Here is a 27,115-nt window from a genome sequence, read left to right on the forward strand (position 1 = left end):
GGTTACATTTGCCAAAATTGGACAGTTATAATATGAGGGTGGGGCTTAGCAAATAACTGTCTGTGCCTAGTGCCATTTTCCTAATATATGTGAAATCTAACAGTCCACTTTGGTTTGGCATTTCAGACAAAGGCGTGATATTTCTTGCATGGTTTATAACTTAAAGTTAAGAATACCAAGATCTTTACATTAAGCAAAGATATCAATTACAATTGTGCTTCCATCATTTTTTTTTTTTTTTTTAACTATTCCCTGTCCTTCATTCTTAAATAACATTAAACTTACTAATGATAGAGCCCATAGCACACCGAGAGCTCATGGCTGGCACTTAGCTCACATGTTGACCTTGTATGTACCGACTGCACAGGCAGATATGGCATCTCTGACGATACCTACTATTCCTCTGGTTGTGGATGTAACACTATGGCTATGTTTAGTTGGAACTGTCCTTATTCAAGCTTCCCAGGTGGCCTGTGTACAAAGGGTGCTGCCTTTTTTCTCTTCAGCATGGTGTTGGCAGACACTAAAGTTCATCACGTCGGTTGTCTGCAGTTGGAAAGAAAAGCAGAGGATGTTGGTAGGGGAGAAAACAATCTGGCCAAGAAAAAGGTTAATCATGCAGAGTAAAAACAGAGGGAGTGTATAGTTTCCCTAATAGAACAATAAAACACCGTGAAAAGATAAATCCTTTACTTTGCTAACCTTTTTCATGTTGAGAGGGGGAGGCCGCCGGCTTCTGTGTTGCTTTATCTTCCTGCTCTTGGACTCGTCTCAGTAGCTGTTTTATCTCCATGTCATATTCAACCCACTCAGGCACAATCCTTGCTGCGGCTGTCAGCTTTGGTTCCTTGGTCTTTGGGTTATTACACTGCACAAGAAGAGCAGACAAAACACATCATTCAGTCCACCGGTAGCACTTTGTCTGAACAAGTCGGATCACCACTCACCGCGCTGTCTGTGACGGGCATTTGCAGCTAATTTGATTTCCAATTCGGTTAAAGGGGCATTAGGCCCTGCTTTGTGTTACCAAGTAGTGACCTATACCACAGTGAGACAATACTTCCTATTCCAGTCTACTGGAGACAGTCCAGTAATTTTCTAAATTAGTTTAGGACACTGCAGGATTGCTCTTCAGTTGCCTCCTAAATGCCAAGTGCTCTCACACTTTAATGCTGCAGCAACTACAGCTCCCTGCTACAAAGCTAATAAATTATCACCACACAAGAGTAAGATTAAAATAAGAAGACAATGAAGGATTTCACTGCAATAAGCACATGAAAAATTTCTCCTAAAAGCTGATTATGCCAATTAGCTTTCAATGATAGCATTACCAGTCATACGTGGCAGCTGCAAAACTCACCAGGTCTATAGTCTTCGCTGTTACTTTAGAGGCGTCATCGCACCACGTCTCACACCACAGCCACTCCTGAGGAAGAGACTTGATGGCCACCTGGTGGATCATGTTGTTAGGAAGGTCCTGAAAATGTCACATAATATTTCATGTAAGTGTAAGACTTAATATTTGTCTCTAAGTGTTGAGGTTTATATCATGCAGCAGTGCTATCTGTGAGTTATGGACCTGATCAAGGTTGGACAGACTGTTTGGGTCTTGGCTCAAGGCTTGGTACTGGCCTCGAAGTCTGTCTCCAGCTGCGATCTTACGGAACTTCTTTAAATCCACAACGTACAGAGCACTGAGTGGAAAGGAGAGGACAGGAGGAAGACATGATCACCAAACAAAGAACCCATTGTTCCTTACTTGATGCCACATTCACTTGATATCAAATAGTATCCATTACTCGCATTTTTATCGCCTTAAAATATTTCATTTAGAAACGCAAAACGGCTCCCATGAAAATAATATTTGGAAAAGTACGAAGGATGCAGCCTTTTTAAAACAAAAGGATACCTCCAGCGTGATAAGACTTGAGGAGCACAGCTGTATATCCTGACAAGTTAAAGAGAAAAGAAGTACAGCAACAAACAATTTAACAAGGAAGCCACCAGATGAGCAGATCTTAGGAGTAAACTATAAGGAGAAATGAGTAGGATACCAGGGTATGTAGAGCCAAAAGACAGAGTTTACAAAGCCACAACAGAGGCGCTCTCAACACACATCCTGCTTCCACTTTATTCAGGATTTTTAATGAACCGATTCAGAATCTATTTAAACGTATTAAGAAGGTTTGAGTAACTTGTACGTCTTAGGCTCTGAAAAACTTGAAACTTGGAGGAAAAACTGTTTGAGATGGTGAAACCTGAACATTTATTATAAATTATTGACTGGCCTTGTGATCATCACTAACAAAATCATTTCGGCACCCTTATGTTGCAAAAGGTTTGGAAGAGGAGCATAAATCTGTGTGTCCAGTCAGAGAGGCATGCATTGCATCTGAATGGGTCTGTGTGATACCATTTTCAATGAGATTTCTCAGTTGGAAAGAATATATTACTAAATCTAACTATTATTTTATGTTTTTTGGGAATCGCTTAAAGCAGGTTGTACAGTTACAGGCCTAGAAACTAAATGCACTGCATTGCCACAGAAATCTGAGTGCATTAAATCTGTGATGCAGAAAATGCCGAGGTATGTTTTTACGTATTATGCTGATCAGCAACAAAGTCATTTTAATTGTGCAAAAGCAGTAGGTAGTAAAAGAAAGATGGAAAAGTGGATAAGCCTATTCCTAATTTATTCAGAGAATATTTAATCAATAAAATTAGTTTCATCTTAATTTGCCCAAATGTTATTCCTGTGTGATCTCATGTGGGAAAAGGACCCCCTGCTTGCTAATGTAAGTAGCACAATATGGCTCTTGTATTGTGAAAAAAGCCTCAGGTAACTCCTCACAGTGCCCGTCATGACCAGACAAAGAGAGCTGAGAACCACTATCGTGATTTTAACCAACTCATTGATTATTTAGGTTTTGTTGAGCCAGCCACATGGAAACAAACCCTGATCATGTGGAACATCTTTTGTAGTATACCAAGGGTGCTCAAAGTCGGTCATGAGGGCTGCTGTCCGGCAGGTTTTTGATGTATTTCTGTTCCAACACATCTGGCTCCTATTAAATGGATCCAGCAGCCAATGCACAATGACTGATTCATTTTAAGTCAGATGTGTTGGAACAGGGATACATGGAAAACCTTCAGGATTGTGGCCCTCGAGGACCGAAGCTGGGCACCCCTGTAGTACACCCTTTCATAAGCGCATCAGAAACATAAAGGCACAAAACCTCATTTAGTTTCAGACACACACAAAGAGGACATCTTTTCCCCTCCTACCAATCAACAATAAGGTACACCCGATTATAACCCGATTAACCCTGACACTGTAGGGGGGACCTCAGAACATTTTTGGTCCAGAATATTTAGTTTTGATGAGGATTTCATATGCAACAATCAGGCTAGAAAAAACAAAAAGCAAAATAAAAAATAAAAAAAAATCCCTGAATAAGAGTAAGTTTTTTTCTTCTTTCTTCTCAATTTAAACTTCACCAAAATGAAATTAAACATTCAGTTAGTTCTGCTACGAGTAATTTAACAGGTTTCAATTAAATATACCTGATATGGTATTTCCTGTGTCCAAGGTGTGAGGCCCAGTACCCAGTTTTCCAGAAGCGATATCCTTCCATCTCTCTGCGGCTATCACAAAACGGTGTGTAACCGTAAGGAGCGCCCTCCAAGTTCAAATCCCTCAACTCTTTCAAGTCAGCCCGAACTATCTGTTGCAAGAAAGACAGAGGACTTTGGTAAGCACAGAACACACTCATAACACTTAAGGGAGTTTCAAAGTCTCAAAATCTGGACAGCAGCAATGTGACCCATATTGATGAGTTTTACTTGAAGTTTCACAAGGCCGTGGAGCTCTTTCTGCATCAGTTCAGTTTGATCTTTACCTGATCAGCATCCACAAAAATGATCTTGTCCACAGCCAAAGGGAACAAAACATCCAGGAAAAGGATCTTGTATCCCCAAATAATCCGCTGCTTTTCAGTCTGCTGGTGGAGCCAGCGAGGCCACTTATACTGCACGAGCTCATACTGAAAGCCGTATGACTCTGCCATGTGAGAGATGGTCTCCTAACCGCACCACAAGTGAATAAAAGTGTAAGATAAATCTTAGATGCTGCTCTGTTTCATGTCTTTTAAAGTAATGAAACATTTGGTGTGAAAACCCCAAACCTTGAAGGACGGAGAGAGATAATTCTTGAGGAACCAGAACTTGACAGGTGTTTTTGTATGCCGAAGGACAGACAGCATCATTATTCTAAAAAGTGGCACAGAAAGACATACGTTTATGAAAGTACTGTAGTAAAGTTTGAGAAGTGAATAGAGGGAAGGAAGAAGTGGCTAACCTCAGAAAACGCTCATACAAATGACCGGAAGCCACTGAAAATATATTCAAAACGTCTTCTTTTTTCTTCTCCCCATCATCCTTCTTTAAGGCACCACCTGTAATGCTGTAAATGAAACCATTACTGGTAAGATGCTCATGTTCCCAACAGTCAAGACTTTATCTTGCTTTTGTAAAGTCAAGAGTAATTGCAATAAACAGTCAGAAGAAAACATTTCAAACAAACCATGCAGATGTTTCAGTTAAATAAAATAATAATGAAAGTGGAAATAACACAGACATTATTTAGCTCCTGCTGGCATTGACCGAGATGTGAAAAAAGTGTTAGAATCGACATTGCAAACAGTGGTTGCTGTTATGATATTCACATAGTCAGCATGGACTACATATCATAGATGGTTCATTTCCATCAAATAAATTGTTATTGGACTTTAAATTTAGCCAACGTTAGCACACACACACACACACACACACATACACACAGATATATGACACACAAGGAGAAAATGGAACACAAGTTGCGAAAATGCATTATCTTCAGTTCTAGTTAACAGTGTTAGGGGTTGGTAAAAGTCACACCCAATCACATCAACTCTTCTCATCCCTCTTTACAAGCGGTACTCTCCTCACCCTTGTGTGTTGCTTACAGTTTGGGACTGGTGTAGAAATGCTGCTGCTGAGGAGAGACGGATGTTTTCCTCTGAGACATGCAGGGTTGTAAGTAAATTGACTGCAGCCTATTTTTCTTTGGTATTCTAATTTCACTCTGGAAGTCTATTGGGCTCAGTGTTTTAGATACATGTTGTTGGTTTTTTTTTGTGTGTTTTTACCCGACCTGCATCCAGTCTCAAAAACCAAATAAAATTACTAAAAGATTGAATCAACAAAGATTAAGATGTTTTCTTCTTTGTTTTTAAAGCATAGTTACAAATTAATATTTTATGTCAGGGCCAATGCAAAAACAATGTTACAACAAGAAAACCAAGGAGCTGTTGTCTCTTTAAACCTTAATGTGGTTGCATTATTTAACCAAAACATTTTAGAAATGACTCAATTATTATACATCATCCTACAGCTTAAAATGTAATGCACCATTTTACCCAACCCTTTGGGCAGAATTAGACAAACATAGCTGTTGCCCTGGTAACCCGATGTTCCTGCTTGAGGATACAGATTAAAAAAAAAAAAAAAAAAAAAGATGAAAAGTGTTTAAATGGTCGGCATTTCTTTAAGGAACCGAATGAACTGTGTCCAGTACTGCAATGAGCAGTCCATTAATTTCATAACTGATGTTTCAGCAATTACAATAATAGCTTGTCTGAGTCATTTATCAGGCACGAATTAGCTGCCTGCTGTTTCTCAAATGTGAAAACAGACCAAAAGAGAATGATTTTAGGGAGTAACTAGTTTAACAAGTAAAAATAAAAGAGAATAATTAAAAATAGGTGCAAGAAACCTAATTAGCATCACCCTACACAGGGGTATACACTGCTGCTTATCATGAAAAGCATAAAGTCAAATCATAAGAATAACTACCGGTACTCCCAAGACTATTTCATACTGGTACTAAAGCTCCAGCCAAGGGAGCTGGAAATGAAAAAAGGGCACAAAACTGTGCTTAACGGTTACTACGCAACAAATCCACATCAAGTCACAAAGACTACTCCCAAAAAGTCAGGGATATTCAACTTTTCTGTAAAACTCACAGAAAATGTCAAAAGCTGATGCTACACTGATATTACATCATGAATGTAGGACGTTACAGTAGAATCATGTTATTGAGAATTCATTAATCTCAAATCATTTACTGAAACAAAACCAAACACCAGCAGAGGGTATACCTCAACATAAAAATGTCAATATATAATTAACTTGTCATGTATTAGGCGTTGTTACAGTCTGATGAAAGGTTGTATGTTTGCCTTTAAAGGTTTAGAGAGGTTATAATTAAGTTCTCCCATAAACTTTTAATTGATTTTAGCTACATTCTAACATCACATGAAAATTGAAATATCCCAAACCTTTGGTGAGTGTGTGTATTACTAAACAGTTCAAAGGACAGGCAGACTCAAACTGTCGACAGTGATAAAACTGCAGAGACTGAAAAAAGTCTAAAAGGATGCTTTCCACATTCGCAAGCATATTAACATGTCCTTACTACTATTAAAGAGCAATGGCTGATGATTCAGGCACATTTAGTGGACAGAAATCAGAACTGTGCTGGAGGGTAGATGTGTCTTTAGTGAAACTGTATGTCCTTGTCTGTAACAGACTGCTGATGAGGAAGGGAGTGTCTCTACCACATTCAATCACACGCACAGCCTCAATCTCGAGGCTCCAGGAAGACGACATAGAAGGTGAGGGACAACAATGTTTGTCTCTACATGTCCTCTAAAACCAATTCTCACACATGAGCAGTAAGCCACTCGCATCAATACAACACATGATGCTTCGAGACAATTTATGGTTTTAAAAGTTGTTAGGTGCATTTCTCTGCTTGTAATCTTCATAACAAAGGGTTCTTCTCCGCAGACACTTACTTTGCCTCTTTGTAGTTGAGCAGGAGCCCCTGATTAGTCCCTGCACATCAGTGGGGGTCTGGGGATGTCTACCGCTTGCGATGACTAAGCCAGCCATTATGAAGGGCCTTCAGCACAACAATAGGGTCTGAGATAAGCAGCTTTGGACGGTCAGGTGAGAGCCTGTTTGGCTGACTCACTCAAGATAATCTGGACCCCTGGAAGGACCCACAGAGCTCTGGATAAATCCTGAGCTGTGACACCAGCTAAACAAAACTTTCCTTTTGTTCGGCCTCCAACTTTGTAGATTGTACAGTATCATTGTCGCACATCTTTTCATGCGTCATTTCCAACAAGATATCAATAGACCGATACCCTCGGCAAAGCATGCACCCTAAAAATGCACTGAAAGTTCTGTGGTTGTTTCAATAGCTGTGCATTTTACTGCACCCTCCATGTAACACAACAGCTGGTGCACTCTCTCTCAAATCCTGTGTGGCCCTTATGTTTGCGATTTCAAAGAGCAGCAAAAAAAGGACAATAAACCTACAAAGTTTCTGAGCTGACAGCAGCAAAAAAGGACAGCTTCTCTTCATTTTCCTTTAAGCAAGAGACAAAGCAGAGAAAGAATATAAGCAAGAAATCCCAAAACCCACAATGGCTTGTAAGCAAGAACCTAGAGAGACCGAGATATGCAATCTACTACACTCAGTTTTATTCTTGCTCCACAGAGATGAAATTGCCTTTAAGAAAAGAAAGAATTTTTCTGGACTTTCTGATGCATCAATCCACTTCACCAAATCTTCCAAACTGCTGACAAATGTACGACCCTCGGTTGTTCTCTGTAATGTAATAAATTACTTTCATCTTTACTCAAGTACTCTGACCTCTCACTTCAGTAAAGTGTATACTTTCTGCTTTTTTTATGCTGTCAGAATAAAAGCAGATACATTATCTTGTGGTGTTTACATCATCTTTAGGTTACAGATCCACAAAACCTGTATTTATACTGGACCAGTTTGGCAAGATTTCATCCAAAAAGCAATAAAAAACGCTATTCACCAAATATAGCTAAGCTGAAGTTAACTTAACTCAGCATATGATGAGCACTTGAAATATTATACCTCATGCAACCATCAGCCTTTTATGGAACATTTTATGGAACATTAAAATGTTGAGTATTTTATCCCTCATGTAAATGCACGCCATGGGATATTATGGTGGGAAATGGCAACTGTACTCCATTCAATAGTTCATTTATTTATTCAACAGTTTTACACATATAACATTCCTCTTCACTAAAGACAGGCTTTACAAGGTATCTAACATAAAATGTTTTATGTAAGACTGCTGCTCAACTGTGGCAGAACTCTGCTTGAAACCCAAGAGCCAACCATCTTAAAGACAGTGAGCTTAACCTCTTCTTCACAAGGGCTATTTTTTCTGCCTCCTGTCTAAAATGACATACCCAAGATAAATGTAGTATTTCTTTGCAACAACAAGGGCTACCTGTCTAATCTGACCTTAAAAGAAAACGGAGATATGTCAGATAACTACAAAAGTCATTGAATCAAGATATATGTTGCTGTGTCAGAGGTAAAGGTACATCTCAGAAAAATTAGAATATTATGAAAAAGTTCAATATTTTTTGTCACTCATTTCAGATTGTAAAACCTAGATCTTTTATAGATTAATTACACATAGAGTGGAATATTTCAAATATTCAATCCTTGAAATTTTGATAATTGTGACTTAAAGACCATAAAAATTGGAATATTGTGAAAAAGTTCAATCTTAGAAAGTCATGGTGTCACACCCTAATCAACTAATTAACTCAAAATATCTGCAAAGGTATCCTAAACCTTTAAATGGTCTCTCAGTCTGGTCAGATGGCTACATAATCATGGGGAAGACTGCTGTCTTGACAGATGTCCAGAAGACGATCACTGACCCTCCACAAGGAGGGAAAGCCATAAAAGGTCATTTCTAGAGAAGCTGGTTGTTCTCAGAGTGCTGTATCAAAGGATATTAATGGAAAGTTGAGTGGAAGGTAAAGATGCACCAGCAAAAGGCAGAGCCACAGCCTTGAGAGGATTGTCAAGCAACATCCACTCAAGAATTTGGGGAGCTTCACAAGGAGTGGACTGAAGCTGGACTCAGCGCATCAAGAGCCGCTACGCACAGACGAATCCTAGACATGGGCTACAAAGATCACATTCCTCGTGTCAAGCCACTCCTGAACCAGAGACAACAACAGAAGCATCTCACCTGGGCTAAGGAGGAAAAAGGACTGGACTGTTTCTCAGATCAAAGCAAATTTTGCATTTCATTTGGAAATCAAGGTCCCAGAGTCTGGAGGAAGAGTGGAGAGACACAGAATCCATGTTGCTTGAAGTCCAGTGTGAAGTTTCCACAGTCAGTGATGATTTGGGGAGCCATGCCATCTGCTGGTGTTGGTCCACTGTGTTTTCTGAAGTGCACAGTCAACACAGCCATCTACCAGGAAATTTTAGAGCACTTCATGCTTCCTTCTGCTGACAAGCTTTATGTAGATGCTGATTTAATTTCCCAGCAGGACTTGGCACCTGCCTACACTGCCAAAGGTACCAAAAGCTGCTTCAGTGACCATGGTGTTACTGTGCTTGATTGGCCGACAAACTCACATGATCTAAACCACATAGAGGATCTGTGGGGTATTGACAAGAAGAAGATGGGAGACACCAGACCCAACTGATGACCTGAAGGCTGCTATCAAAGCAACCTGGCTTCCATTACACCTGAGCAGTACCACACGCCGATCACTTTCATTGCCATGCCGCATTGATGCAGTAATTCATGCAAAAGGAGGTCCAACCAAGTACTGAGTGTAGGGGAATGAACATACTTTTCAGAATCCTGACATTTCTGTTTAAAATATCTTTTTTTTTCATTGATCCTATGTAATGTAGACACTGCATTTTGGGTTTTCATTATCCATAAGCCACAATCATCAAAATTTCAAGAAATAAATGTTTGAAATGTTTCACTCTATGTGTCATGAATCTATAATGAATTAATGTTTTTCTCCTCCAAAAGGTAATTCACATTATTTTCAGAGGACAGCAGTTTATCTAGACATTAATAAAGTCTAATGGAGAGCTGTGCAGAGAAACAAGTTTAAAATAGAACCTGAACAGTTTTACTGATGTCTTCATGGACTTGTTACGCAGGTAAATATCTCTGGAACCCACTGGATTGTTTTGATGATTGATACCTCTGATATATTCAGTCAGAAGAAGCTCATCATAATATATCAAAGCAAGAACTGAAAAGTCATTCTAAAATCCCCTTCCTATTCCTCTAAATTACCAGGACCATCATGAGTCATTTCACACAAAGAGTTTGTTGAGGTTAAATAAAACTTTGACTACAGAGCAGCTAAAGTAAGGCCTGCTTCGTGGACTAATTCTTTTATTTGTTCCTGACAAAAACTTTGTAATCTAGCAGCCAAAAAGTGATGAGACAGAGATCTTTATAACCCTGTTTTCATATGACACTTTGTTTGTGTGGTTTGCTTGAACTGGAGATATTAACAGGAGCTCTGAAGACCATAGTACTGTCCTCATGTTCTTTCAGCTTTAAAGTCTTTCAGCTGAATCTCTCACTGTGACACGATTGATGCTTCCTAACATACTTTTTTTGCCCCTCCTTTTCATGGCAGCTGGAGTACTCTCAACAAAGGAGGTCAGCAATGATGCTAATTTGCTCTTTTCCACTAGAAAGATGACAAGTCATATCACAGGCAACTGCCTTTGTTGACAATTATATATTAATACGTTCCAACACTTAACATGATGGAACTATTTGAACTCTATTTGAGACTACATGATACCATTTTTAACCTCACATTACACCCTTTAGTGCATGTGTGCTTAGTTTATGCACAAACATGTATTTAAGCTGCAGCACTGATATTTTAAAAAATGACCACTTTAGACAAACAAATGCAATCCCAACTTTTGCCATATTTAGTAGAAAAAAGCTAAACTCGAGCTGACCAGTAATGCATGCTTGTGAATGTGACAAATAGGTTTTATATGTTAAATGGGCACCAGCAAAACTGCCTACCTTTTCTCAAAAGTGCTCCAAACACTCCACACAGCAAGCATTAAGTGAGGAGACAGGATCACACAGTTAGGAAGTGCTGGGAGGAGGGGAGACACGCAAATGCACACACATACCTACAGAAGCACATATTTTTTGCAAGACTAGATCTTACAGCATAATATTGCAGTCTTGATCCAGGTGAGGAGTAATATCTCCTGAAACCGCAATATATAATTGACAACTGGAAACTACATCAGCACACCCATCAATCAAACGAACTCAAAGTTGCTACTGCCTGTCAGCTGGAAGAAGGTTTTAAACTGACTGAAGCCAATCAACTTTGAGCTGTATTTGACATTACACACCTTGCTATGGAGTCCCATATGCCCTTGTTTTCACTAGTTTCACTTAGAAGATCTTCATTGATCTTCTCTGCCTTTTTCTGCACCTATAATGATAAATTAGACACATGCTTCAACAGATTTTTTATTTATTTATTTTTTTTCAAGGACTGTCTAAAATTGTTATGACATATAATCCGTAATCTGTGAAGGCCAGGTACATCATCGAAAGCCACAGCAGAGCAGGTCAATAACTTCAAGCTCTTCACAGTATCTAATATACAGTAGACCTAACAGAGAAATATACTCACCCTGACTTTGATGATCTTACTGTGGAAACTGTTTAGCACAACTATGACATCACCAGCATCTGCCGGTGAATCAGTTCCATCGTGTCTGAAAAAAAGGAATAAAAAGCAAGTAAATATTTAATGTGAAGAGTAACTATAATAATATATAATAATAATTATATAAAAATAATAGATTAAATTAACATGGCACTTTTCAGGTCACTCAAAGCGCTTCACACTGTATCCACCATTTAGTCGCTCCACATTCATACTTGCTGGTAGTCCCTTATGTGCAATATCTGTGTGGCTGATGGATGAAATGTCTCGTGTGTTCTTTTACTTTTGCATTATTACAACTTTTTACATTTTTAGATGTTTATATTTTTATATGTTCATATTTGTTTAACTCTGTACTTTATACTTTTTATATTTTTTTATAATATTCATTTGTACAACCAGCACTTTGGGGCAGTCTGCAGATTTCAATTTCGTAGTGGTCGTGCAATGCCTATTGCCAGACTGGACTGGACTGGACTGGATTGGATTCGACTGGACTGGATTGAACTGAATTGAATTGTAGGCTATACGTGTAGCCACAGCTGACTGACAGAAACATGGCTTCTGCACCTTACTGACCAGTACCAAATATGCATACACATTAAGACATCCGTGCTGCTATCACTGGAATCAAGACAGGTGAAGGGTCTTGCACAGAGAGTAGCAACAGATTTACTGGGATGAGGTGGAACTGAACGACAAGCCTGCCGATCATTGGATGATTTGCACGACCAGATAACAATCAGGAAAAGAATCTACTTTATGAACCAACAATAATTCAGTTAACTTTTTTTAATTACTTTGTTTTTTTAGGAATACTAAACATTTTCAGAGCTATTTTTCAGTAAATTTGAAAGCTGATGAAACAAAACATTAATGTAACACATTGAAGAGTAATTAAAAATCAATATAATTTTTTAAATCACCAACCAAAGGTACAATGTGATACAATGCACATTTCACTGAGGAAAATGTATTTAGGGCGCACGTCATGTCATTCGGTAAAACATGAATAAATAAGTATACAAAGTGCACAAAAAGTTTTTTTTCTTACAAAGTTTATTACAAAGTTTCCGACAATCATTATGTAGTAGGCTATACTTCATCAGCACTGCATGCATGGCTGTCCCTAACTTAACAGGCTGCACCTGTACATGTGTGGATAAAAGGTATGCCTGGAGAGGTCTGTGGGGATTCATTGTTCTTATAACTGGAGCTAAGTGTTAAGTTTTTTAACTGCATCATCTCCATTTTAATGTCACTTTTAAAAAAATCATATTAATATTTGTTTCTTTCAACTCTCTCAAACACATGTTGCATCCCAAAAGCAAGCTAATTATGATTCAGCTACAAACCTTGTTAAATGAAGGACTCTTTTTAAGAGTTGTTTTAAAAGTCATCTTATTATTTTGTATCACAAGGAGAAAAAAAATACCTGCCAAAAAATATGCAAGGGAAGAACAAAGGGTTTCTCAAACGACTCGAGCAATCAGCTAGCTCAGGCACATTTAGTCCGATGCCTCAAGTGAAATAACGCCTTTACTATTTGATTTGCATCTTTTAACCATAGCAACAGGGATCACAACATATGCTGTTCTCATGGCGCTGACAACAACTACTAACGGTCCAAAGACTAACAGACAGTGAAGGCACACACTCAAAAGCAAAAACTGGGAAAAGTGCCAGGGCTACAACCAGACCATATTCATTACCCTCCATCATCATTAGGAATCACCTTACCATTATTTTGCCCATCACTACTTCCAGCCATGCTGTACATATTGGTGGATATAATGAGAAAGATTGTACAGTATTGACTATGTAGCACATCCTTTCAATGTAATTGTTTTAGGAGTGATTTGCCCAGCACACAGTGTATTTTGGCGAGCATAAACTGCAGGGTCTAATGGCAAAACAGTTACAGATGAGCAACTGACTATGATACACAAGATGCCATTACAACCCCAAATGCTTACTAAAGGCAAAAATTCTAACCTTATCACTATGATTAATGCCCCCACCTGAGTGGACCCAAAGCCCCCCCCCCCCCCCTCATCCCCAGCCTCAACTCAAGTGCTGCTTGCGTTTTGCTCCTATGGCTGTCACCAGTGCAAATCAGCCTTTAGGGCTTGTGTTAGAAAGCACCAGAGATCAATCTGTATCCCTGCTCTGAGAAGAGGAGATCTGGCCATCTCATTCATCGCTGTCAGTGTAAGGCGCGGAGCAACACAAGCTGCAGGAAGAAAATGCACACTCTGGGACTGGAGTGCACATACACTCTCACTAGGCTCTGATCGGCCACCTAACCAGAGCAGAGTGCCGCTAACCACAAGAATAATGACACTGCCAAGGTGAAAAATGACATCACCCCTTAGCTTCACCTGGAGGATTGGGGGATAAATCTTGGTTGTCTGATATGATTTCAGAGGAACCGAGGGCTGTATGTGTCCTAAATCTTATGTGAGGATAGCCAGAGAGAGCGATATCTGTGATTGTGAAGATGTTTGCCACTGTGTGTTACAGTGCCAAAGCAGACCCACAAAGCCTGGCTTATTCATTAATCATGTTAAAATATAAATCATATGAGCAACTTAAGTTCTTAAATAAAAAGAACATATGAAATTATGTCATTAAATGTAATTAAGTAATAAAAGTGCAGTGGTTTCATAAAGCGAAGGGTAGAAACACCACAGGACAGCTCTCAAACTAACCAAACACACATGTGTTTTATTTATCTAGCAGCCTAACACAGGCATACACAACAGTCTGCTGAAGAAGCCAAGGCAAGTGACCAGCTGTATCATCCCTCCGTTCTGTCTTCTGTGGAAAAGCAACCTTTTCCACCTACCTGTCTCTTTCCACATCCGTGCTGAGCAGAACTCTGCACTTATCAAAACCTTGCATTGCCACAGTGTCAGCAGATCTCCATGTTACCATAGTGATGAGTTTCCTTGCAAGCGGCACAAAATAAAAAAGGAGCAGAAAACAGCCTTGATGCTGTGCTATGAATGCACCTGCCCAGTTCTTACAACTCCCATTTTTGCTTTTGGATATTTTAATATTTGTCTGGAATAAGGAACAAAGACTAAAATACTCACGTGAGAATTTCATAGATTTCATCTGATCTTCCTTTACGTAATCTTAGGATCCAGGCACCAGGACTGGCTTTCAGTTGGAAATATCCCTTTGATAATATATAAAGTACAAGATTGAAAACTGTACTTGCTTTCTTAACCACAGGACCAAGCAGCTGCAGTCCCAAATTAAAAACAATAATTATCTAGAAAATTACAGTATTTCCATCATGTGTCCAACAGAATGCCATTAAAAGTGATTTAGTAAGTTTGAGATAAAAAAAAGACAGGGATGCTGACCAAGTTAGCCATGACAATCGTGTCATACATGAGCGGTTCCCGACTCATTCCCAGAGTAAACTGTAGTCCGCGAGGGGGCTGGCCAGTTGACAGGTCAAAGCAGTGTCCCTCCAGCAAGAGGTGCTCCAGTTCAAACTCTGCTGCCACGACCCCATTCACCTGCAGACAAATGCAAATTACTGAACATCGAAAACAGTAGGGGAATAAAAGCAATTTGAATGTAGTCAAGCAGGCAAAGATGGCTGGATAATAATGACTAAGCAGCTCCATACCTCCTGCAAGTGGATGTTGTCCAAGTCATGAGGGCTGTGCACTGCCTGCACCATCCAACTTTCTGGCGTGATCATATTAAGGGTGAGGAGAGGAGATTCTGGGAGCTCAGTGAAACGAGCAATAGGCCCTGGAGACACGGTCTCGTTAGCCAAGAAGGTCACATCAGATTCCAATACAAAGCGGTAAAAGCTGTGAAGACAAAACCAAATGCATGCTTACAAACTAAATGCTTGGCAAGTGACTACAAATTAGGACAATATTTAACAACAGTAAAGGGGAATTGAAAGATCTAAGTGGGGAACACTCTGCAGGACATCTAGCCACAAGACTGAACTCAAACCCATCAGGAAGATGTCCTTTCCTCCTCTGCAAAGACTGAAATGATGACATGCTGTGCAATAGTTTTCTGTCTGGGACAGCAGAGATGAGCTCTGTTGTGACAGCTGTGTATATACTGTACAACTTCTTCAAAGTGAAGAATCTAATACTATTACTGCCAATGTTCCTGCTCATGTGTGCAGTAGTCTGTGCACCAAAAAAGTCCCCTTCCTCCATTATTATAGCTGTCGCATCGACAAGCCCCAAGCCAGTCCTTATGCTAGTTTTCTTTCAGAGGAATCACAAAAAGGCTGAATGCTATTTTTGTTGTTGTTGTTTTTCTGAATGCCTTCTTACACTCAAAGGTGCTTAAAATGTGTTTTATAATAAAAAGATTCATTTACACAACAGCAATAGATTTGCTGACATTTCCAGAGAAAGATTGTTGCTATGATGTGTATGTTAGGCACACAACAGCCCCCCCACATCAGGGGAAACACAATGTCCTCATCAAATTGGTTCTAATGAGAGAAAAAACTGAGATGTACAGTGAATAAAATTAGCCAGGCTCAGGAGTTGTAGTGTGTTAGATTCCTGTTGAAGATATTCACAAAAACCCAACAAAAAGGAACAAACACAACAATATTTTAATGGCACATAAAATGGCATTTGTTCCACAAAGAAGTTGTTTCATGACAGGCAGCACAGATTAATGCCAACAACTTAAGAAATGTCTGGCTGTGTGTTTTTACTTCTCTTCCTTAAATGTCTGCTCACTCATTAGCCCACATTAGTAGTGGGTGAGTGGCAGAACAGTATGTAGGAAAAAAAACACCCAATAAAACAATAAGTCTAACAACATGAAATGTGTTTATTGTTGGATAACTGGAGCATTTACATTACAGCTCAGTCTGAGATGCCCAGCTTGTTTATTTCACTAAAATGTATCATGTTGCCGTCTATGTCATTATAGGCAGTTCTCGCTCAGAGGGACAGGAAGTGGATGGGCTGTGGTGGTGGATGTCTGAATGATCTGTAGAGGAAGACTTGTTTCCAGCAATAACATTTCAGAAAGTAAATGAATATCCACAGAGATCTCAGTATAACAGCAAAAATAAATCAGCCGATTGAGGAAGAAATTGAAAAACACCAAGTAACATTATAGACACATCCACCTATGAGTGTTTGTAAGCCAATGGAAAATTCCAAGCTTTTATTTGTTTTTTTATTTATTGTACAATTACTACCGTTATTGTTTTCACTGCATGGTTTAAACTGCAACTGTGAACACTGCAGGTAATTTACCCAAAGATGCAAGAGTAGGCCCAAAGCAATAAGCTGGTGTTATTAAGCAGATTGCATCTCTGCAGCATACTCTTACAAAGGGCCAGAGTGAGCCCGGGATGCTACATCTGCAGCAGTGAGAGGAGATACAAATAAGCCAAACAGGAAAATTTAATTACAGCTGGAGCTTGAGCTTACCTCTTGAGGGGCATCTCGGACAACTTGGCCCTGCAATTCATAAACAGTTGTAGTCTCACATTGACCACTTGGCTAAGCACCTGCAGCATTCAGAGGAAAAGATTCCCAGTCAGAAATTAAGGGAAAAGAAGACCACTGTGCAAAAGAGATGAGCAAGACAGAGCACTGTACTCAGCATAAGATTCATCTCACTGGCTGGGACGGTCACAGTCATTTACCACTGCCAGTCTATGTTTTAAGTCAAACTATTTACAAATACATGAATTATTACTGAATCGCCCGAACCAGTGAACAGTATGAGGACATTTTCACTTTGCCACATTAATTTTACTAAGTCAGTGTGTTGTACATAAAGAAGGCAGTGTTTTTCAGAGGGAGTCAACACCATAAAAAGTATATATAAGATGTACTTAAAAAGAATACTTGGCACTGCCAGCAGAGCTAGTTAGTTAATGAATGAAATTGCTAAAGCCACACATGGAAAAAAAAAAAGCTTTTTTCAATTAATGCATACATTCTCTCTGTTATGGAAGTAATGCTGTAGTAGAATAAATACCATCCTATTTGACATTGTCACACAAATAGTCAACTTTAATTTATTCAAACTATCTCACTGCTTCATGCCTGGAAATATGGATTCCCATATGTACATAAAGGCCAGGATTCCCCCCCCCCCCCCCCCCCCCCCCCCCCCCAAAAAAAAAAAAACCCCACAAAATTTGGCAAGCTTTGTTGCTGTATTGAACAAGAAAGCAAACAAAGAATGCATCTTACAATAAGCAGCTGGGAAATTTTCTGAGCCTCTCTAGTGAGAGGGTCAACGATGGCCACAACATCGTAGTAAACCTCGTTCTCACGTGGTGAGAGATGGAGCACACTTACGGAGGAGAGAAGAACATATGAAAGATTCAGAGTTTCATATTTCTGTAGTGCTTGAAAATATTTTATGGAATTTCTCATTAAAATTAGAAAACATTAAAAAACAAAAAGAAGCTACCTACCTATGGCTGTCTTTTATCAAATGGATATCCCTTCTGATCTCTCCTTTGGGGGCTGCAGTCAGTAGGGCATCAACTTTCATGAGTAGGTCACTTGCGCTGAGTGAAAAGAGATCAGCGTGTTATCAGGTGCTCAAAAAAAAATTAATCATTTGAGACAAAAGTAATGAAGGGAAAAATGTTGAAAGGTTTCACAGATTTTGGTTTTAGGGGCTTGGAGTATGCAGAATAAGACAGTTTGCTACAGATAACGAGGATGAAAAGAATACAAACATACTGCTTTGGCTTCATCCCCATCTGTTTCACTATGGCTTTGACTTTCTCTGCAGAACCACTCAGTGTAATCCTCTCAAGTAAGTGGAAATCCTCCACTGTGAATTCTTCCTGCTCTTCAAATGGACCAAGGATCTAACAGAGAAAATAATGCAGTCAGAACACGACTTCTCTAGCACTTATCTCGGTATGTATCATTTACAACTTGCCCAGGGGAAGTTAAATGTAATGTGATTGCGACACAGTGCTTTATCCACTTAGAGTCACGGTATTCAGCGATGTTGCCTGGTTTTTCCTGTCTTCTATTCTGGGACTGCAGCAGAGGGATGTAAGATAATATTAATTGTTACTGCCATCTCAGTGGCTGGCCTCCTCATCCCTGGCTGTCAGCACTGCTACTACTGAAACATCATTCATCAGCTGTGCACGCACACACACTGAGCACACAGACACAGTGCCATGTGTGCCACCTGTGACCTTTGAGAAACAGACGTCATGCTGATCTGGCAGAGTAAAGAAAGCCTTCTGAAATCCCAAAGAGAAAAATCCTCCAAAAGTCCAGCTGCACAGAGGATCTTATACTATTGTGGAGAACAACACCAAAAAACATTTACAAGGCTTTTAATTAGCTGACAAATTAATGTGGGCTATAAAAGACACAAAAACAATCGGATTAACATTCTGAAGCAGCAGTAAACAGGGATGGGAAAAAGTTGGGAGAAGTTACTCTAAAGTTTCAAATTAAAGATAAAAGGAAAAACAAAGAAACCAAAAGTAAACATTATGCAAAAGACTCCAAACTGTCATTTTTAAACAGACACATGATGTGTGTTGATATGTAACTAAAATTCAGATGAATTACATTCTAGTGATAAACTAACTAAGACAAAGGTTTACATTTTCATTATGTATCGGAGGTTGAGGGGCAAGTATTTCATATTAATTAAGGCTGCCGTGATAATGAATTTTTTACTCAATTATATATTATACATCAAGCAAAGAATTTTATTAATGATTTAATCGTCTTTCTCTGCATATTTTTATGGATCTACTTTATGTATCTACTGTTAATTCCAATGCTTCTATTCTAAATACTTACTATAACATGATAACACTGATGCACAAATGATGGCAGACATCTGCTGGTCATTGGCTGTTACCAAATTAGGACATTTTGGGCTCAATCCCAATTAAGTTCAGATAGCTGTTGACCTTTTGTCAAGCTGGTCCTTGTTCATTCTGTCACTTTCTGAACACACAGCAGTCTATGAGTCAGTGTATCCACATACTTGGCCAAATGAGCAGCTACTAAATTTGGAACACATGGTTTTGTAAGCTTTATGATAATGCACAGAGACAAAGTCTCTTTCTCTGTACATGGATTAGGAAGACATAGTGTTACTGTATCACACACAAAATAAAGTTTGTCCAAAAAGTTTGTTTAGAGTTAACAAAAAACAAAAGAAAAAGAAAAAAAAAGGTTGCTAAATTGGCTTAAAAATAAGCTAAAATAGCTAAAAACAAATCGGAAACAGCATAACTCAATGTATATTCCTGCTGTGCGTCAGGTACCACATAATCCATTGTGTATGTTTTACGTAAGGAATGGCCCATGTTACATGTGTGAGAAAACACAATCAAACTGTTCTCTTTATATAACTCTTTATATAACTGTGATACTGTTTATATACATAAGCAACTGACATAATTATCAACACTGAGGAAAACACTGGTATTTTGGCTCTAATCAAGTGCTGTCCACATACACAGCCTGGCAAAATAAATATCACCATGTGGATTTAACTAAGCAAACAGGTACGAGCCTCCAGTTGGATAATTACTGCATGAGTGACCATCTTTCAGCTGGAAACAAGTAATTTAACCCTATAGTTACAGAACTATAAGGAGACTAGAGGATACTTACCCTGCCATTGCTGATCACTGCTTGCTGACCAGGACGGAGCTTCAAGACATCTTGACAGAACATATGCTGACTGCGGATAAAATCCACTTCCAGCGTGTTGAATTTTTTCTCAAAGGTATCTACATCCATGCCCTGAAGCAGATAGATAAAATGTTCCTTTAGACCATTAGACAGTCTGATTGCTTCGACAAAAACACACAACTGCACATTACAGAGGAAGAAAAACAAAAACAAACGAACAAAAAGATCTGAGTGAGACATATGCGTTAGGAATGATGCACACGGGTCATAATATCATTGATGTCTTGCATACGCGCAAATATTGCAGTTTTCAAATATACGTCTGGACCATCTGGCTGAAAAAAAAACAAAAAAACCTTTCAAGCCGACCTGTTGGAAATGTAGGAGTGAAAAACAGATATATCAATTTGTAATTAATGCAACAAACTCTTAATTAAACCCCAGCCATTTCCGTCCACAACAAAGTTGGCGTGGGAGTGTGGAGGGTTTGTGGCAGCAGGTTATTAGTTTCTCCAACATTTCTCTCCTCAGGAGATCAGGTGAAACACCAATAATGTCAGCACAATCCAGTCAGCGAGTCTACCTGCCAGCCAATAATAAACCCATATCCCTTGGCTTTGGGTCTCAAGTCACAAAGCTGCCTCCTACCAATCTTTTCTCTGCTATTTCCACTTCATTCGCCTCCCATTGTTTAAGGCTTGTATAATAGAAGGAAAGTTTGCGGCACGGTACGTGTCTCATCCTGGACCCACCATCGGGTAGATCCCAGATGAAGCGTGTATTGTGTTTCTTATTCCTGACAGAGGAGAGAGGAGCCCTCAAGTCAACTGATTTGTTGATCAGATACTGAGAATTTATTTGCCTTTGTGCAGTGCTGTGTAGCGAGATACTGCACGGCTGAACACAAGTGGCTTTAGACTGCTTACTGCAGCAGAGTGATGGTCAAGCTTGGCTGAACATACGTAGCTCACACAACAGTGAGCAGAAGCTGAGCTATTCATCAGCCCCAGGAGACCAGGTATACACCAGCACTTTTTAGTTAAAGATGCTTTGCTTGAAGCCCGCCTTGTGATGGCCCCTGTGACATTTCAAGTGGAACTGACAGTCAGCAGGCTGCTTGTCTTGGTATCCACAAAGTGTGCAGCATCACGCGTCCTCTAAATGTATTCTGTTCGCTGATGTTCAGGTGGGAATGAGAAAATTGGCTCATCAATCACAATTTTCTCCAACTGTGAACTTAAATCAAGAAAAAAGGGTCAGACAAATCTCTGCGTTCTGTGAAGCCCAACCTTTCCTGGTTTTTACCATTGATCAAATACACCGTGTATAAAACCAATGATATAATTATCACGCCAAATAATTATCTCACGCTACAGTGATGCACTCACGCAAACTAAAGGCCAAAAGAAAAGATGAAATATCATCTTAAACTCTTCAATTATTGTAGTCGTTTGCTTTCAGTCTTGAACTACATGAAGCTTGCATATCAAAGTGCTGAAGAAGATAAAAAAAAGTTTCACACTTAAAAACACACACACATGTGACCCACACACACACAACCCAATCCTTTCCCGGACCATTTGTGCCAAAATAAAAACTACTAACTTTAGGATTCTATCTCTGTATCTGGCTTGACACTGCTGCGAGGAAACAACATGTGGGGAATCCGTCCATGTCAGGAGCCGCCCCAGGAATGACCAACAGAGACACACTCACAGGGAACGGCCAGGTCGGAGCAGGCCAGGATCCACACCATAGCCATATGGCTGCAGTGTAGAGCCCCTACCAACAACCCCGCTGGACAAACAGGCGCAGCCCCCCCGACACAAAGGATCCCCATGAGGAAAAAGACACCCTTAGCGTTTCCTACTTTTATAAATACTATGTGCTTATTATTAATCTTTATTAATAATATTTTAAATATGACATAATCCTGGTCTGTAACAGTGTTAAATTGATAAGATGAGCTGGTTTAAGAAAAACTTTTTTTTTAAATTTTATTTTATTCTCTGCGAAATAAATTAATAGTCACATACATTCAATGAAACTGTAATCTAAAGCAAAAAATTTAATCTGGCTAACAACTGTCTAATAGAGTATTTTTTTTTAACTAATTAAACCAAATTAGTTGGTTTAAAAAAAAAACACAGCTATAATGACAGAAGAAATGCAGTCATGGAAAAAGTGATGATTTCACCTTTGTTTTCCAAACTTTCATCTTCATTTTTATGCCTGGTACAAATACAGGTACATTTATTTTTCCATGACTGTATATCCTACAGAGAGGAGAACTTCCTGTTATATTTGCATTGTTTCTACAGACCTATGTTTGCTTTGTTGGAAGTGGGCCTTGCAGTGCATTCTTGTCATTTTGGAAGAAAAGATAATGTACAATTTCATTGCATTAGCTGCAAGGCCCTTATATGTTAAAAAGCACAAAATACATTTTAAATTTCCAGCTTGAATCATCAGAATAACTCCATTTACTGCTTGTGTCAACACACTTCAGCAATTTTCAAATCAGAAATATCTGTGTTGCACACATCCTTATTGTATTGATATTCATGAAAACAGTTTTTTCAGGAGTGAGGCCAAACATGATAGAAAACCAGAATCCTACAAACATGGAACAACTTCAAAACAAAAGAATCAGCCACATTTCTTAACAGTACATCATAATAATACAGTGTGCTGCAAAAGTCTTGAGCCACTAATTATTTGGTTTTTATAGGCGGTCCAGTGAGTTGGACTTTGTTACGATCTTTTAAAGTGGTTTTGAAGTCCTCCAAACTCTCCAAAGCTCTTTCAAAGTATTTCTTCAATTGTTGGAGGCTTTTTCATTCATTTTAATTTCCGTTCTGGTAACCAACTATTCTACAAGGTTTTTATGTTGCTTGTTTGGTAAGGAATTTACACTGACTTATAAATCATTTTTTTTAAAAATCCACATGTAATTCCCAGGGTGGACCATTGTTGTGTCTACCAGCCTGTTGAAAACCCACATGAATAATTCCTCTTTCCTTAGTTAAAGCTACATCAACAAATACCAAAAATAACCACAGTTTGACAGAAATAATGTAGCGTTTCTACACAAACATTATGGTGATAAAATATAAGGACACAGGAGAAGTGGAGGACTTCTGAATGATTTTCAGGACTACAAAAAAAATGAAAAAAGGATTTGCTGTGAGGAAGTTGTTGGCAAATTATCTGATATAAATTAAAAAACTGCCAAATTAAGATAATTTATGAAATGAGAAAGCAATATTTGTTTGTTTGTGACCACTAATAGACAGCAGATGTTTCAGACACACATTTAAAAAGCAGACTATGTGAATGTCTAGTTTACATTTCTTTAACTTATGAAAATAAGCTTTAAACTAAGTAATACAAGAGCAAAATCATCCAACAATGTAGTTTTACAGCAAATCAATGATTGTTCAGTCACACCAAACATTGAGCCTTCATACATATTTTCTGGCTTTAAAAAAGACTTATGATTGAAAAGTTAAAATGTACAAAATCTTTGTTTATCCCCACTCCTTAATTCCTGCTTTACCTGCATCAGTAGGTCCCTCATCTTGGTCCCCTGCTGGAGGAGCTGGCTGCTCTCCTCTTTTAAGAGTTTCAGCACAAACTCTGCAGCAGCTTTATTCTTCTGGGTGAGAAGAGAGGCCCAGACAGCCCTGTACAGCACAGTGTTATCTTCGCTGGGCTTTCCACTGAGGTTATCTATCACGCCAACACGCACGCCGGGACTGGCCTTCTGTTTCCACACACATACACACAAACAAAACAGCGATATAATTCACACTAATATCACAGATTCCCATATATCCAGGGACTAGAAATGCCACGGAGGAAGAACATCCATAAGATAGTGTGATTACTTGAAAGTAAGAATAAAACTTTCTATTATTCTACATTTTCTACCAGTGACCTTTTCCATGACAAAAATAGGGCTTGCTGCAAAAATGTATTTGTATGCATTGACAACTATGATTTAACTTAAGAAGTTCATGTATTGATTGATTTTGTAAATGCAAAAAATGTGTTTTTATTTAGCAGAATCAACATCTAGCAAACTTGGATCTTATTCTTTTTGATTTGATGAATCCAAGGAATTGATCTTTACAAATGTTGTAACCCCTGGGACACCACCTGCTAATTTGTGTGGAAAGAATGAAAAAAAAATTACATTATTAAAAATAGATTAAAAGTTTCCGTCTTCTCCACATTTACACCAGCTAACTGAAGAGCCTGATTAAAGAAAAGCAAGTGGAGAACAATGTCGACTGTACTTACCACATGTTTCAAAGCATTCAACAACAGCTTCTTTCCTGAAACCTTCTCAAAATCTCCAACAACCCACAAGGTCACAGCAGTCATTCCATCATCATCTAAGATAAAAGAGCAGAATTCTAATAGTAATCTGAAACTAACTTTTCAGAAGCTAAAGCATCATAGTGTGCACAAAATGAACATACAGTTTATATGTGTTTTTACTATAAACATCATATTAATTGACACCCCAACCTCCTTTAACCCCTGTGTACCAGTGCTGTAAATTTTCTTTGCTTCAAACTACATCCCAAGGAAGCACAAATGAAGTGAAAAATAGTGCCTGATGGGGCAACTTGAATATATTGGGCACACTGAAATTTGATGGTATCAGCTTTGGATGGCATGTGCTATGTAGCAGGGAGCACCAAATCCACCTGCTGCATTTACAGTATGTAAATGAATACTGTAAAATACGAGAAAATTGTATATAAAGTGGTGCTTTTATGCATTTGAAGAGTGTAACCCACTGTTGTCCACAGTGGGAACCTAGAGGAATCCAATTCAGTGTCTGAATAGTTTATAGTTATCAAATGCCTGTTTTACAGTGCTGCCGTTGCTCCTTTAGCCACTGCAGCCTATCTAGCCAGTGTCCTTGACAGGTCACAGGTTTGTGGTCACTGAGGTGCTGAATGTATAAAAAATGCTGTGTTAATTCGGATTTTGATCACCATAACCTTCTCACCAGTATCTATATATGTAGAAGCAGAGAGATTGCCTCAATAAGCCCCTTGGCCACCCAATGAATACTCAAATACTCATCTTCAGTGTGAACAGAGCTTTAAAAAGCATTACAAAAAAATTTCACATTCACAAGACAAAGAAAGAGATGACAAACAGTCATAAAAGTCAGTTTGTGCGTCAGAGGTGGGAGTTATTGAGATGTCAGGCAGAGAGCTGCTGTGATGTGACACAATAGGAGAACCGTGCCACCTGTCATCGCCACATACCCCCAGTCAGTCAGAAAAGCAGGCAGTGGTTGCGGCAGCTGTTCTACCGAGGGAGAATAGCAATCAGCTTCTTCTCCACAACTGCAGCAACACTCTGGGGCTGAGCAGTCCAACACAACTCTGAGGACCATTTAGACTGCTGGCTGCAAGCCAGTCAAGCGACCTAGCAATGATCTTGCTGCAGGCACAACCTGCCTCTGCCTTCCCAAAGGTCAGTTACAAATTTTATATCCATAAATGTGTGTAGAATCAGTTCTGTTTTGATACGACTCATATAAAGGTATTCAGCTGATAAACGTAGTCTCTCTTTTCCTGATCAAGTGAGAAATATTATCTCTTCACTTAGCCCTGGGTCTGCCTCAGGATTTCTTTCTTGTCACAAGAGCTTTTAAACACATAACTTGGGAAAAGTCTGACTTTACCAGGAGTGAGAAGTCTTCACCAAAATAGAACAGAATTGTGTCACATCACAGCAGATTACCCACCAATACAGCTGTTCCATTACAAATTAACATTAATGCAGCAATTATTACTGTTTGGGTGAAAATCAAATAATGATATTTCTATTTTTTAACTGTGTTTCTGTAAGTATGTTCATGCTAATTGATCTGAACAGTATTTATAGATAAAATAAGGTTTCACTTCTCACCACTATTTCTGAAGTATTTAATTCTTTTAGCCATCACAGCTGTTTTGTCTCTGGAGTCCAAGAATGAAAACATAGTTGTGTCCTCCCAGTCATCAACAACTGCAAGCAAAGCAAGAAGGGGATGACATGAGAGGAATCTGGAAAGGGAATCAGTACTGCAAATGGTGTAAGGTGAGTAGCATAGGTCACCTGGCATTCCCGTGAGGTCAAGGTACTTTCGGTCGGAGCTTAAAATAAGCGAGTTCATCCTGGGAACCACATTGGCCTGTTCCATTAAATAGTCCACCACGTCTGAGCCTTCAGTTAACTGACCCTGTAAGTCAAGTAGAAAAAATACATTAGTTCTAAGGTCGGACATGTGTCCTACATTTGTACCACAAACATGAATTAAGATGTAAATTTGTCTACTGAGGAGAAATATTTAACTGGAAAAATTACAATTAAATTAATAGTTAATTGATTCAATTAAACACGACTGAGTACCTAGATAAATGTGTTGTTGTAGTATAGATTAAAAAATAATGATCAGGTGAGCACATAGTGATTATTAAAAGTCCGTTTGTAAGCCGTAGATAAGAATCAGCTTCTGTGCTTTCTTTATAAAAAAAATCAAAATAAAAATGCAGTTTTATTACTTATGTTTAACTTATATAAAAAAACCATTACAAATTACAAACTCATTTAAATCTTTCTTTAATCATGTAGCTCATCTATCAAGTCAAAACTCGAGACTAGAGGAACATTTTTGCATTAAAATTCATGTCAACCCCAAATTAGGATTGCCAAATATTACTAACATGCAGAGCACAAGCATGAATATACCATCACGCATGCTTTTGTCTGATCTCTTCTTATTTTCTGTT

General features: G+C 38.8%; 1 protein-coding gene across 1 annotated transcript in view; it reads right to left on the reverse strand.

Annotated features, from left to right (window-relative positions):
• Positions 1-27,115, reverse strand: part of uggt2 (UDP-glucose glycoprotein glucosyltransferase 2) — a gene marked incomplete at its 5' end in the record, with an annotated part of 42,355 nt that continues 15,240 nt past the window's right edge. The window contains 23 exons of the mRNA XM_079254690.1: positions 1-546; positions 703-868; positions 1,361-1,477; positions 1,580-1,694; positions 3,565-3,725; positions 3,900-4,082; positions 4,185-4,269; positions 4,358-4,462; positions 10,983-11,006; positions 11,327-11,409; positions 11,614-11,698; positions 14,748-14,833; positions 15,024-15,182; positions 15,296-15,485; positions 17,097-17,176; positions 17,871-17,973; positions 18,098-18,193; positions 18,372-18,502; positions 20,292-20,423; positions 23,872-24,078; positions 24,618-24,712; positions 26,253-26,351; positions 26,442-26,565. Of these exons, the coding sequence (XP_079110816.1) occupies positions 524-546; positions 703-868; positions 1,361-1,477; positions 1,580-1,694; positions 3,565-3,725; positions 3,900-4,082; positions 4,185-4,269; positions 4,358-4,462; positions 10,983-11,006; positions 11,327-11,409; positions 11,614-11,698; positions 14,748-14,833; positions 15,024-15,182; positions 15,296-15,485; positions 17,097-17,176; positions 17,871-17,973; positions 18,098-18,193; positions 18,372-18,502; positions 20,292-20,423; positions 23,872-24,078; positions 24,618-24,712; positions 26,253-26,351; positions 26,442-26,565 (2,649 nt within the window). The 3' untranslated portion in view covers positions 1-523. The remainder of the gene's footprint in view (positions 547-702; positions 869-1,360; positions 1,478-1,579; positions 1,695-3,564; positions 3,726-3,899; positions 4,083-4,184; positions 4,270-4,357; positions 4,463-10,982; positions 11,007-11,326; positions 11,410-11,613; positions 11,699-14,747; positions 14,834-15,023; positions 15,183-15,295; positions 15,486-17,096; positions 17,177-17,870; positions 17,974-18,097; positions 18,194-18,371; positions 18,503-20,291; positions 20,424-23,871; positions 24,079-24,617; positions 24,713-26,252; positions 26,352-26,441; positions 26,566-27,115) is intronic.

This window comes from Telmatherina bonti (assembly GCF_933228915.1).
Source record: "Telmatherina bonti genome assembly, chromosome: 15".
NCBI classification, from domain to species: domain Eukaryota; kingdom Metazoa; phylum Chordata; class Actinopteri; order Atheriniformes; family Telmatherinidae; genus Telmatherina; species Telmatherina bonti.